Source organism: Poromitra crassiceps (genome assembly GCF_964638095.1).
Source record: "Poromitra crassiceps genome assembly, chromosome: 5".
NCBI lineage: Eukaryota > Metazoa > Chordata > Actinopteri > Beryciformes > Melamphaidae > Poromitra > Poromitra crassiceps.
Genome location: NC_139642.1, coordinates 61,311,641 through 61,325,404, shown reverse-complemented (window position 1 = coordinate 61,325,404; position 13,764 = coordinate 61,311,641). Strand labels below are relative to the sequence as shown.

General features: G+C 41.6%; 1 protein-coding gene across 1 annotated transcript in view; it reads left to right on the top strand.

The window, feature by feature from the left end:
* LOC310776667 (anoctamin-6-like) overlaps positions 1-13,764 on the top strand; it is a gene marked incomplete at both ends in the record, with an annotated part of 81,794 nt that overhangs the window by 19,824 nt on the left and 48,206 nt on the right. The window contains 5 exons of the mRNA XM_083636830.1: positions 546-629; positions 1,967-2,091; positions 8,269-8,403; positions 8,507-8,612; positions 9,875-9,935. Of these exons, the coding sequence (XP_083492956.1) occupies positions 546-629; positions 1,967-2,091; positions 8,269-8,403; positions 8,507-8,612; positions 9,875-9,935 (511 nt within the window). The remainder of the gene's footprint in view (positions 1-545; positions 630-1,966; positions 2,092-8,268; positions 8,404-8,506; positions 8,613-9,874; positions 9,936-13,764) is intronic.

Here is a 13,764-nt window from a genome sequence, read left to right as displayed (position 1 = left end):
GCTTACATCATGAGTCTGTATGACATTATACCTTTTCGGTCTATCAGCCTTGTGCTGCTTTGTTTGTACTTTTTTTGTTTTATTTTATGAAATGTTTTAATTGCCCATGACCGAAATAAATAAATAAATAAATACAGCTGAATGCTGTTCAGATTTGAGTGTAAATTTACATCTATGTTTAACAGTGTAGATTTTTCCTTTTTTCACCAAACAGCAGGGCGAAAATATATATATAGGCTATATACAAGTCTATATTTAAGTTGTAGCCTATTGGCAACATCACTTAGGCTATATATCACACAATATTAGGCTAGTTTAAATAAGGAATTTATTTATTGCACATTTCCAACCGGCCAATTGAGCCGGCGACCTCTTAATTTACCGGCCCACGGGAACAAATACCGGCTAAAAGCCGGCAATTACCGGCTAATGGAATCCCTGATTCACCCATACCATGGCATGACAAAATGGATACGATTGTTTGCTAACATGAAGTATAAAACTAGTTTGATAGTATGAAGATGACTTGTTTCTTCTTGTTCTAGGCTTATTACATCGTGACCCATGAGCTTGGCCTCTCCAAGTTAGTGAAAGATGGAGTGTTCAAAGCTGCCTATCCTCTGCATGATGTGAGTGAGGCTGGTTACTACACTTTATTCAGTTACCAGTGTACCAATGTTTCATACAGATTGAGTGGACTTTCAAACCTAACGTATATAGCAAAATTATTTATACGTGTCATTTGTATTGTTATAATAATAGCTTCTATCCAGCTCTGTGGGCCACTGTCATTACAGGTGCCTGACCGCGTGCCTTTATGCACCGGTGGGACAGAGGGAGGAGGCTTGCTGCTCGGGCCGGGCAGGGCTTCACCAAGCCCGGCCTCGAGCTGCTCGGGCCGGGCAGGGCTTCACCAAGCCCGGCCTCGAGCTGCTCGGGCCGGGCAGGGCTTCACCAAGCCCGGCCTCGGGCTGCGGCGGGCTTCACGTTAAATGCAGATGTTTTGTTTAAAATTTCTGTTAGGATTGTACATATCCCTGGTTTTGCAAAAATGTCAAAGGCAGACATTTTATTCTGGCGATTGAAAAGTGCTATACACATTTACCGGTAGTCAACATTATATATGATTTTTTATTATTATACATCATTTTTTATACTTTCCAGTTGTCTGCAACTCTACATTTCTGTTTCTCTTTTACAGTATGTGCACCTGATAATGCCCCTATCTTGTTTTTGTTTTTTTCTCAACTTAGAATTCTCTCATACATGATCTTTGTAAGGGAACATAATTCTCTCATACATGATCTTTGGGAACAGAATTCTCTCATACATGATCTTTGTAAGGGAACAGAATTCTCTCATACATGATTTTTGTAAGGGAACAGAATTCTCTCATACATGATCTTTGTAAGGGAACAGAATTCTCTCATACATGATCTTTGTAAGGGAACAGAATTCTCTCATAAATGATCTTTGTAAGGGAACAGACTTCTCTCATACATGATCTTTGTAAGGGAACAGAATTCTCTCAGACATGATCTTTGTAAGGGAACATACATGATCATACATGATCTTTGTAAGGGAACAGCAGTTTGAATTCTCTCATACATGATCTTTGTAAGGGAACATACATGATCATACATGATCTTTGTAAGGGAACAGAATTCTCTCATACATGATCTTTGTAAGGGAACAGCAGTTTGCTAAATCTGTTGTCTGGGCACTGTGGCTTTGACCTTTTCTCTCCTTAATATTCGTGGCTTGTAATGTTGGCATTCTAGGAATTTAAGCTTATTCTATATTTGCAGTCATTGTAATGTGTGTGTGTGTGTGTGTGTGTGTGTGTGTGTGTGTGTGTGTGTGTGTGTGTTTGCGTGCGTGTGCGTGTGCGAAATAATGCCTAAAATATGAAGCGTAAAGGTATTGCACAGCTCCCTCTGAGGTGTTTTGTGTTTCTACAACTCAGTGCAGCTTCAATGCCAAATGGTCCAAAGAAGAGAAGAAGCCTCCCCCTGGTGAGAGATTCATACTCTATCAAGAATGGGCTCACCCCAAGAACTTCTACAAAATGCAACCGCTTGACCTCATAAGGTAACTCAAGCTTTTATTTTGTGTTCAAAGAGGTTGAAAATAGCAAAGTCTGCACATTTATGCACCTTTCATTGACATTAGTGTATGTTTTGTTGTTGTTTTTGTCTTATGCTAGGGAACTCCATTACAAGACATAGTGCAAGTACAGTAGGTACATAGTCACAACAGTAATACTATGTTTACGTAAATAACGCAAACAGTAAATAAGTCAAATAAGGCAAGCTGAGGAAATAAACTATAGAAGAGCAATAAAAGAATAGAATAAATAATGAAAATAGCACCACTTGTCAGTGAAAGGTGCAGTCTATCAGCAGTGTCAAATGAAACTGATATTTCTGAACTAATGTGACGATGAGGATCATTACAATTTGATCATCTACACCAGGGGTGGGCAACTATTTTTCATGGGGGGCCACATGAGAAACCCAGATTGTTGCCGGGGGCCGAACAAATATTGTCATGCCGTAACCCATGAGGGCAACTTTGATGACACCACGCCGATGACACCACGCCGAAGCCAGGCTCATGCCTTGCTCTCGTGATCGTTCAGGATTCACGCCTATTCCAAGCGTGACGTGTGCTGAAGTCGAGCATTGATCTGTTAAGCCAGGCATGAAGTCAAAAGAGAAGGCTTCTTGCATGAATGGTTAAGCGTGAGCCTGCCTCAAGCTCAGTGTTGGGCAGTAGCTTGCTACAAGTAGCGAAGCTACATAGCTTAACTACATTTCTCAGTAGCTTGGCGGTAGCTTCACTACTTTTGAACCAAGTAGCATTTTCAGTAGCTAAGCTATTTATAGACCCAAGTAGCTTGTAGCTTCCCGCAAAAGCTACAAGCTACTCATCAGAGAAAATCCATGAGCAAAGCACGCAGTGGAGATTTCTGCTGCGGTTTGTTTGGATTAAACAGGAGGAGACATTGCATAATGTCAAGTGTGCCTGTGTAGCCAATAAATCACTTCCAGTTCCATTATGACGGACAGCAAGTGTTGTTGTCTCATCCTTGCTTTTTAGCATCTTTGCCTCTCTTGCAGCAAGACTCGGCACTACTCTGCCTCTGATTGGGTTGGGTTTAGGCAATGAAGACTGACGATTGGTTAAGGGGAGGGCAAAATATGTCATGTGCTGGCGAAGTCACATCAGCAATGGACTTTGAAAGATGGCAGAGCCAGAGGGAGCCACTCGTTCAGGTTTTATTGTCTGTTTTTGAATATTGTGCGAGTGAGAGTTTCAGTGTATTTTATAATAAACAATCAAAATTAGATTTTTTTTGCCTGCCTATTTGTTTGGTGGAAAGTTGTTCTTTGACATGAAGTTGATTCAATGTGAGAAAAAAAGTAGCTTTGATGTAGCAAGCTGCTTTTGCCATGTTGCTCGTAGCTTAGCTTGCTACATTTCTCTGGGGATAGCTTCAATGTAGTTTAGCTATATTTAATCGAGAGTAACTGATAGCTTAGCTTACTACATTTTCCAAGTAGCTTGCCCATCACTGCTCAAGCTTCAGTTCTGCTTACGTTAGGCGTCAAGTCAAGTCAAGTCAAATTTTATTTATATAGCACCTTTCATACACAAAGGCAATTCAAGGTGCTTTACAAAAAAACAATCGAAAAAACAAGCAGCAAAGCAATGCACATATAAAAAACACATAAAAAACACAGCCGACAGTTTTAGTTCAAATATATACTCAAATTAACAAACATGAAACATTATTTCTGTTTTAAATAAGTTACAAGGCATTCTTCAGAATTATTATTACATGTACAGTCCATTTGTTGGAAATGTACAGGAATCTTTTTTTTTAATTACAGGCCGAGAGAGGCAGTAGTGTAGTAGCAGTTAAAAGCAAGAGTAAACATAAAGGTCTTTAGCTTGGATTTAAAAATAGGCAGAGTAGGGGCAGATCTAATGTGTTCAGGGAGTTTGTTCCAGTTATGAGAGGCATAGTGGGAGAACGCGGCTTCACCATGTTTTGATTTGGTCCTCGGGACAATTAGTAGACCAGTGCCTGAAGATCTCAGGGATCTGGATGGTTCATAGTGTAGAAGCATTTCAGAGATGTAGTGTGGGCCTGACCCGTTGAGAGATTTGTAAACTATTAGCAGAATTTTAAAGTCTATTCTAAGATTTACTGGCAGCCAATGCAGGGATTTGAGAACTGGTGTAATGTGTTCAGCTTTCTTGGTTCTTGTTAGAACTCTAGCAGCCGCATTCTGAATGAGCTGTAGTTGTTTAATAGCTTTTTTGGGAAGACCATTGAAAAGACTGTTGCAGTAGTCTAGCCTGCTAGAAATGAAAGCATGAATTAGTTTTTCAAGATCTTGTTTGGACATATAGCCTCTAATCCTTGCTATATTTTTTAGATGATAGAAGGCAGATTTTCTTATAAGCTTGATGTGGGAGTTGAAATTTAGATCAGAGTCAATAATAATGCCAAGATTTTTTACCTGGTCCTTTGGCTTCAAAGATAGGGATTCGAGGTGAGCAGTAACTTTGAGCCTATCTTCTTTTTTGCCGAAGACAATTATCTCTGTTTTGTCTTTATTAAGTTGGAGAAAATTCTGGCACATCCAATCATTAATTTGCGCAAGGCACTGACACAGTGTCTCTATGGGGGCATAGTCATCCGATGAGAGGGCTATGTAGAGTTGGGTGTCATCTGCATAGCTATGATAAGCTATTTTGTTTTTTTGCATAATTAGGCCCAGAGAGAGCATATAAAGGTTAAACAGGACAGGACCTAAAATTGATCCTTGGGGTACCCCACATGTCATTTTGGTTTGGTCAGATGTGTAGTTGCCAATGGAGACAAAGTAGTTCCTGTCTTGCAGATAAGATCTGAACCACTCTAGGACCGTGCCGGAAAGCCCGACCCAGTTTTCCAGTCTGTCCAATAGAATTTCGTGGTCAACCGTATCAAAGGCAGCGCTGAGGTCTAGTAACATTAAGATTGAGATTTTACCTGAATCAGTGTTCATTCGGATGTCATTTATAACTCTGATAAGCGCAGTTTCGGTGCTATGATGGGGTCGGAAGCCTGATTGGAAGGGATCTAGGAGATCATTGGAGGATAGAAAGGTATTGAGTTGTTGGTAGACAGTTTTTTCGAGTATTTTGCTAATAAAGGGAAGATTTGATATTGGTCTGTAATTGCTGATTATAGAGGGGTCGAGGTTACGCTTCTTTAGCAAGGGCTTAACAACTGCAGTTTTTAGAGATTTTGGAAAAATGCCTGTAAGAAGAGAGGTATTAATTATCTTCAGTATGTCGGTCGCCAGGCAACTGTAGACATTTTTTAGAAAGCTTGTTGGCAGGGTGTCTAGGCAACACGATGAGGATTTAAGGCCTCGTATCGTTTCTTCTAGTTTCTTGTGGTCAATGACATTGAACTGAGTCATGTTAATTAAGCACCTATTCTGTGGGTGCGGCGGAGCCACATTTGTTCTTGATGTGGAAATAGTTAGTCTGATATTTATAATTTTATCCCTAAAGAAGGTCGCAAATTCATTGCATTTGACATTGGATAGAAGATCAGGGGCAATTTGTGGGGGGGGGTTTGTCAGCCTGTCAACAGTGGCAAAAAGAGTGCGAGCGTCATTGGTGTTTTTGCTGATAATGTCGGAGAAGAAGAATTTTCTGGAATTTTTTAGTTCCTGGTTGTAGGAGTGAAGACTATTTTTATAGATGTCATAATCGATGTGAAGTTTAGTTTTCCGCCATTTGCGCTCGGCTTTCCTACAATCTCTTTTTTTGTTATTTACAGAGGGAGCGTTTCTCCATGGTGCTTTTTTCTTACCGGAGATTAGTTTAGATCTAATGGGAGCTACAGCATCAATAGCCTTTAGGGTTTTAGAATTGAAGTTATCTAGGAGATCATTGACAGAGGCTGAGGAGAGGGAAGGGGCCAGCGAGAAAGCCTCCATGAACCGTGTGCTAGTGCTCTCGTTGATGTGACGCTTTTTGATGGTTTTTGACCGAGTAAGAGCGATAGGGGTGACCTTGAGTTCAAGAAAGATACAGAGATGGTCGGACAGAGCAACATCACTAGCTGAAAGAAACGATGACTCAAAGCCCTTGGTGATAAATAAGTCTAGGGTATGGCCTCGATTGTGAGTGGGCCCAGAGACATGTTGTAACAGGTCAAAAGTGTCAAGGAGGTTATTCAATTCTTTGGCATTATTATCATTGGGGTTGTCAATATGAATATTAAAATCTCCTGCAATAGTTAAACAGTCGTGTTCTATGGAGATTATAGAAAGGAGTTCTGAAAATTCATCAAAATTTCCTGTGTGCGTCCTGTGTGAACAAGGGCTTACGGTGCTGTCTGCTACCCGTCTACCCGCTACAAGTGTTCATTCATAACAGTTGTACTGCTATGATAACAGGTTACACCATTTCCAATTTGCAGAGTTTAAAGGATGGGTTTTCCGTGGGGAATATGAATATATATTAAATCTCACGCCCCTAAGGTTTTCGAATCCGTTGAAATTTTTGAAATTGGAGGTTTACTCACAGAGATATCAACCGAAATCCACTCTGTGTGTGGGGGGGGGTGGTGGGGGGGAGGTGCGGGTGCGGGGACTCGAAATACTACATTTCCCACAATGCACTGGGCTCGCGTGGCCTTCGTTTTTATGCCCACCCCTCAGGCATTTGGCTGATATCAAACTCCAGTAGGTGGCGGTAATGCACATATATGTTTGCCAACCGCCATAAAACTCAAAGAAGAAGAAGAAGAAGGCTTCGACAATAAAATATACAAAGAACAAGAAATAAATCGAAAATAAAATTGCCTCCAAATTGCACCAAATGTAAACGGTAGTATATATGTCGGGAGATGTCTTCATAAAAAAAAATTCATGCAATTTAAGGCATTTTCGTAGGAGTTACGCGCATCTGATGTTGTAACTATTTTCTGTAAAAATGTGTAAAAACGGGTACATTGCTCAGCGTTGATTTCGTTACTTCAACCCACCTACTACTAGATGTAAAATTTGACGAGCTTTCCAATGCCGCCAGTCCCGTGTCGATTAGTGCTTCCGTTCCCGAGATAATGGTCTCTTTGCAAGGAACTATGGGAAGCTAATATTAGCTACAGCAGGCTAGGCGGTTGAAAAGATGGCTGCCTTTTGGTTTTTGTCAAGGCCTCTGAAGGGGCGTGGAGGACCTCTAGAGGCGGGACCATGGCCAACAACAGTTGTAGTTCATAGGTGCACGACTTCCGCAAGGCGGACTTAGGCCAGATGACGCGAAACGCGTCGGCTGGCCCAAAAAATATGTGAGAGATGCTTGATATCTCTGGGAGTGAAGCTCCAATTTCAAGAATTTCAACGGATTCGAAAACCTTAGGGGCGTGAGATTTAATATATATTCATATTCCCCACGGAAAACCCATCCTTTAACATTACAGAGCAGCTCATTATTGGGTCTCGGTCTAAAATAGTCCCACACTTTAGTTTAGATGATTGTGCACAAGGTTTTGTAGCTGCAGCTTGTCCTATAGTTTGGGAATATAATCCATGTGATAGACGGGCGCAGCCATCTTCTTATACCTAACGTTAGCCGGCTTCCGCGAGCAAGAACAACAGTGAGACTCGTTGCATCGTAATTTTTCCAAAATACAAACGATTATATAAAACTCGAAAGCACACAGAAGCCATTGAAAAGGTTTTATTTTGAAGTATCATACTGGAACAGAGCTATCTATTGTAGCCTATCTTTGCTTCACTTCATTGCGATACATCGACACACGTTATGCGTAGTTCCGTAGTCGATGACATTGACTATGTTGACTAATCACCCCAACCCTATTGTAAATTCCTTTTTAATTTGACCTATTCATTGGTGGATTCATATTTCATTTGTGATTTACTTTTGTAATTCCTCTTTTTAATTGTACAACTAGATAATAATTAATGAAAAACTTCTTACAATTTCGACGACTGTGGACCTCCATAGCAGGGGAGTGAGATACCAATGATCTCACAGTATCTGTTTTATAAGTTTCCATTGCGGGAAAGGCAGGAATACAATTTTATTTCTGGGTTTTTTATTTCTTTTCTTTCCCCTCCCCCCCTCATTGTATTATATTACATTACATAGCGGTCAATGTCACATCTGTATACATCAGAAATATGACTCTAGTGAACAGTAGACTGCAGTATTTGTTATCTCCTTCCACAGGAAGTATTTTGGGGAAAAGATTGGCATTTACTTTGCCTGGCTGGGTTTCTACACAGCCATGCTCGTTCCCGCCGCCATCGTGGGATTGTGTTGTTTCATTTATGGATACAGGACTCAAGAAACAACCACTTGGAGGTATTAGTCTTCCGTCTGCAGACTCTGCAGGCACCTTTGATGCTATTGCTGTTGCTTCATTTGATACAGTCTAACCTCTGTCCTGTGTTAAATGATTGTGCAGCAAAGAGGTGTGTGACCCTGAGATAGGAGGAAATATGCTGATGTGTCCACAGTGCGACAAGGAGTGCACTTACTGGATGTTAAACAGCACCTGTGAAGCGTCCAAAGTGAGTGGTATTTTATTTTTATTTCAGCTCAGAGTCAATTTGAAGGGTGTCAATCCAAAACACTGCGTTCCTATTTAATCTAAAGAAAAAAAAAAAACTCTGATAGCTATTGCTCATTATAAGAATTGGGTGATTACAGATGATTACATTCTCTAAAACATTACTATTTTGTGAATAATGGACCCATACTCTGACAAATCATTCTGCCAGACTGAGTATGGTCATATCTTTCAAATGGTGGATATCTCATTTGGGAATAATGGTCTTAATTTATTCTCTCGATTTTGTATTTTTGTACCACTGGTTTTATGCTTGCTCATATGAATGCTGTATGTGTCAGAGGATGAAACAAATCTATATTATCCAACATGTAGTCCCGACCAACCACTCTGATTGGTCAACTAGACATTTGAACCATCAAATGAGCGTAACAGCACACCCATGAGTCATAGCCATGCTCAAATGGGGGGAAAAGCCTCAACACTAGCTGCATTTACAAACTTTACATGCACACTTTTCCCTCAATCTGATTGAAATCAATCGCTTTGAAGATGTTGGGTCAACTGTGGGATGTGATTTAATATGATCAGGGGTCTCATTTATGAAACCTTGCGTAGAATCCCTACTAAGGATTCCTACTACTATCACTGACTACGTTTACATGCACACAATATTGCACTATTATTCGGAAAATGACAATATTCTGAATTTGTTAAGGGTCATGTAAACAGCATATTCCAGTTGCTTTTTCTGAATTTGCCCTTTTTCCGAATTTAGCATTTTCCGATTAAGACATCTGGGTTATTCCAGTATTATTCGGGTTTTAGGAGGATTCTTTGATCATGTATACAGCGCAGTGCGGGAGCCTTCCTCTTCAACTGCTAGAAAGCTCTAGAAGAGGCGATATAATCATATAATCCATCATCTCTAGCATGCAAAAAGAAAAGACAACATTTCTGATCGGGAGGAGATGAGAAACATCGATTTAAAGAGAGAGATATTTAAAGAGAGAGTGGTGCCCACGGAAGTCCAAAATGCTTGCGAGCCTGCGAGGCAATAACGTAGGCCTATAGACACCAGTTAGTTCGATTATTTGAATATTTGTCACTGTTGTATTTGTCCAGAGCCACACAGGAAGCATCACTGCTTTGAATGCTTTTGGTTTTGAACTGATTTGCATCAAAGTTGTTTTAGGACAACTGTGATGATCTAAATGCTTTTCTTTCTCTTTCTCTCTCTTTCTTTCTCTCTTTCTTTTTCAGAGACTTTGCATATTTGATAACTTTGGAACCCTGGTGTTTGCTTTTTTTATGTCAATCTGGGGTACGTTTTTTACAATTCAAACTCTCATGACAAAACGTTACTATGTGCCTGCACATTGTTAATTACAATAAATGGAATAGAGAGCCACAGGAACGAGTCCGGAAATCATCGATGCTAACACTCCTGGTTCTTCACTGTTTTCGCCTATGGGAGTTTTGAATGGGTTTTTGGCGCGATGCTTCTAATAATCTCTCTGGGCAACGCTGGCTTAATCAAACGCGAACCAGTGTTTAGTAATATCATCTTCACACACGAGGACCACTTTTATGAGTTTTGAAGCTTTTACGTGCCGTTAAAAGGGTGGCTAGCTAGCAAACGGCTAAATGAGACTACACTGTTGAGTCGATGGGGATATATACGTCAATAACGTCACCACTTCAAAGGACGAACACGGAAATTCTCTTTCCCTCACCTGGTTCAGCCCGTTCAGCCCGGGGTAACCAGTGAACACATCAACAACAGTCCAGGTTGAGTGCTGACGTGACGTGGAAGCCTATGCGACAGTGTGTAGTTCTGGATTAGCTTAGCTCAAGCTTTTTACTTCTAGGACTCGCATTTACGCTACAAAACTCATGAAAGTGGTCCTCATGTGTGAATATTATCCGACTGAACTCTGGTTCGCGTTTGATTAAGCTTGCGTTGCCCAGATACCTTTTTTGAAGCATCGCGGCAAAAACCCATTCAAAAATCCCATAGACAGAAACAGTGAAGAACCAGGAAGTCCGGGACTTCCGCGATCTGACTACAAAAATACGTCATCCCTGTGGCTCTCTATTGAATTGTTTCTAAATTTGGAGATATACATTATACAAAAAATAATGGTGGATTGTCATTAGATTTATATTAGTGAAGTGGTGAATGAATCCCAAAGCATTTGGTATTAAATTGGTATGGCTGTTGACGGCTTGTTCTACTCTACTTGCCATCCAGATAGGTCTAATGATCACAGCACTTCCCAATGACTGTAAAAAGAATGGACAGGATATGAGTTCTCTAGAAGTGAGGCCAAAGCATCTTAGATTGCCGGTCCCAGTATAGGTCACAACAAGTCCCACCTGTGCCATGTTAGTGGATGGGAAATGAGCCAAACAAAACAATCAAAAGTACACGGCAGATATTTTTTTCCCAAAGGTGGTTTCTATCATTTTAGGTACAGTAGTTCTTGTCAAGCTAATGTATTGTATGTTCAAGTGCTTATTTTTCTGATCAGTTTGTTTTTAAGTAGTTATTTAAAGATATAAAAAGGGCTGATTGACAGCTGTGACAGCCAGTCTCAAGCTGTCACTGGCAGCTCCTCTAATGACAGCCTTGTATAAGTGTGTTTGGGAATAACAACAGTTGCATAATGTTAAGGTATAGTTAGGACAGTCGAGCTACTACTTTTACTTAATTTCTGCTACAATGTGATGTGTGATGGGACAAACATTTTTATTTGTTTATTAAAAGGATCCCCATTAGCTGCCGCCTACACGACAGCTAGTCTTCCTGGGGTCCAAGACAAAGTATACATTACATGACACACAATAATTAAAGCACAAAAACACAAAGTAAAAGAATAGAAAAAAGAATAAACAGCCAATCTAAGCTAAGACAGATATTAGCATGGTCAGCTAGCCCTTTAGCTGGCCAATAACCCAAATAAACAGTGTTCTTTGACATTTCTCAGTTTGTTCAGCCATAGTAACCACCTGTAATGCTAGCAGAGACCGGAAAAAAGTAGCTTGTTATCCTACTTCGCACAACAGTTGTCAGGAACCTACAGTAACCTACAGAGTGAGTCTATTGTGTTAGCTCCGCCCACCCTGTGTCACCACAGACTCTTTGGGATGGGCTTGCCCAGACTAGGTGTTACAAAGCTTTCGCATCAACACCAATTCAATGGCCATCACTAGGGCTGACCCAGGGCTTCGGATAAAGCCAGTTCCCTGGAAGTATCCCTGGATGACATTTCGGTGATGACATCAGGATATGAGCTGCTACGTGTCAGAAAATAAGCTATTTAGCCTACGGGATGTAAATACAAGCATTTCACATGCATTTCACAACAGAAACAGACACAGCTGTGGCCAAAGCAGAGATAGCCTGAAGCAGTTTAGCTGTTTAAAACATGTCGCTGGGTTTTCTCCCCAAAAACGTTTACAAAAACAAACCCAACAAAAACCATCATAAGTGTTGGTGATGTTAACATTGACTAACGTTAGCTTGTGCTTGAGACTAGTAGGTGGGCCAGAGGGGTTGTATGAAACACGTCTCCTAGCAAAGGCTACATGGACCAAACAAAAATGAGGACTTCAACAAGGACAAGTTCTGAAAATGTGTGCCTTCATACTTATTCCAGCTAAACGGTATTGGTTGTTCATATTGTCTATGAAAGGCAGATGTGCTCGGCTAATGTTAGCATTAGCAAGTGCTAACATTAGCACTTTACAACTGCAGTACAACTGATGCTGGAATGAGACACATTTTCAGAACTTACCACTTCAGTGCTACATCCTCACTCACTTCCAAGTCATCTCATCTTCTATTGCGGTCCCGACTCCATTATTCCATGAGACTGGTGTGTTAGTGGCCGTTCACACCATACGCCGAAGCAACGCCGAAGTCACGCTGAAACCATGCTGAAACCACGCAGTTTAATTTTGGCATCCTTGTTAACAGGTGAGACCGTTCACACCAGCCGCACGCCACGCCACGCTGAAGCCACGCCAAAGCCGCGCTGAAGTGATCGTTCAGGATTCGGTCCTATTTTCCTGGCATAACGCGTGAAGCTGCCAGGCATGAATTCAATGGGAGTTGTGGGCGGGTTCAAGGCGCACCGAGGAGGCGCTGAGAGGAAAAGAGAAGGCTTCTTGTGTGAACCGTTAAGCGTCAGCCTGCCTCAAGCTTCCGTTCTGCCTATGCTCTGCCTATTGTGTGAACGTGCACTTAGCCAGGGAGCCCAGAGAGATTCAGCTCCAGCAGGCAGCGATCTAGCAAGATTGCTGCGGCTGCCCTTCCGGCTGGTTGCCGTGGACAGCTTGGTCTCTAGTGATTGGTTAGGGACCAATCATCGTAGCCCGCCGACCGAAGCCCGCCCCCTCATAGAAATGCTCTGAAGTGACTGCAATCTCAGACTAGAATAGGAATGAGTTTATGATTTGAGATTCAGTCTGAATATAAGGCTAGTATTGACTCGTTCGGGGCTAAAACCCTAGGCTCGCCCGCTGCACAGGCTCGGCGCGCACATCGCCCGCAGCTCGGCTGCTGCGTGGCCTCGCCTGCTCTTTTGGCATGCACAGCGCACAATCGCCTGCTCTATTGGCATGTGCAGTGCACAATTGCTCAACTTCGCATCACTGATGACATCACTGTCACTGATGATGTCACAATGCCTATGACATGATCAGTGCCTATGACATCATCAGTAATGTCATAAGATGATTTTGGTCAAATGATGTCACTGATGACATCACTGAGGATGTCATAGACATTGTGGCATCATCAGTGGGACAAAGATTTAAACAGATATTGCCCACTTGAAACTTGAAATTGCAATTTTAAATCCATTTTGAAATCGCAGTTTGAAAAGCAATTCCAAATAGCGATTTCAAATAGAATTATAGCTGCTGCGCAGCAATGGGTCGTGGCCGGGCAAGTCTCAAGGCTTCGAGCTAGAGGTCTTCGGGTATGCCCGACCCCCCGAATACCCGAGGTTCCGACCCGGACCCGGCCGGGTCTGGGTCCATTCAAAAGAAGTGCCAAACCGCTTGACCAAACCCTTAGAAAAGTCATAGCACACCTGTCCTCAATAAGTCGCATGTTTTGAGTTCGGGCATGTCTATGTGGCGCA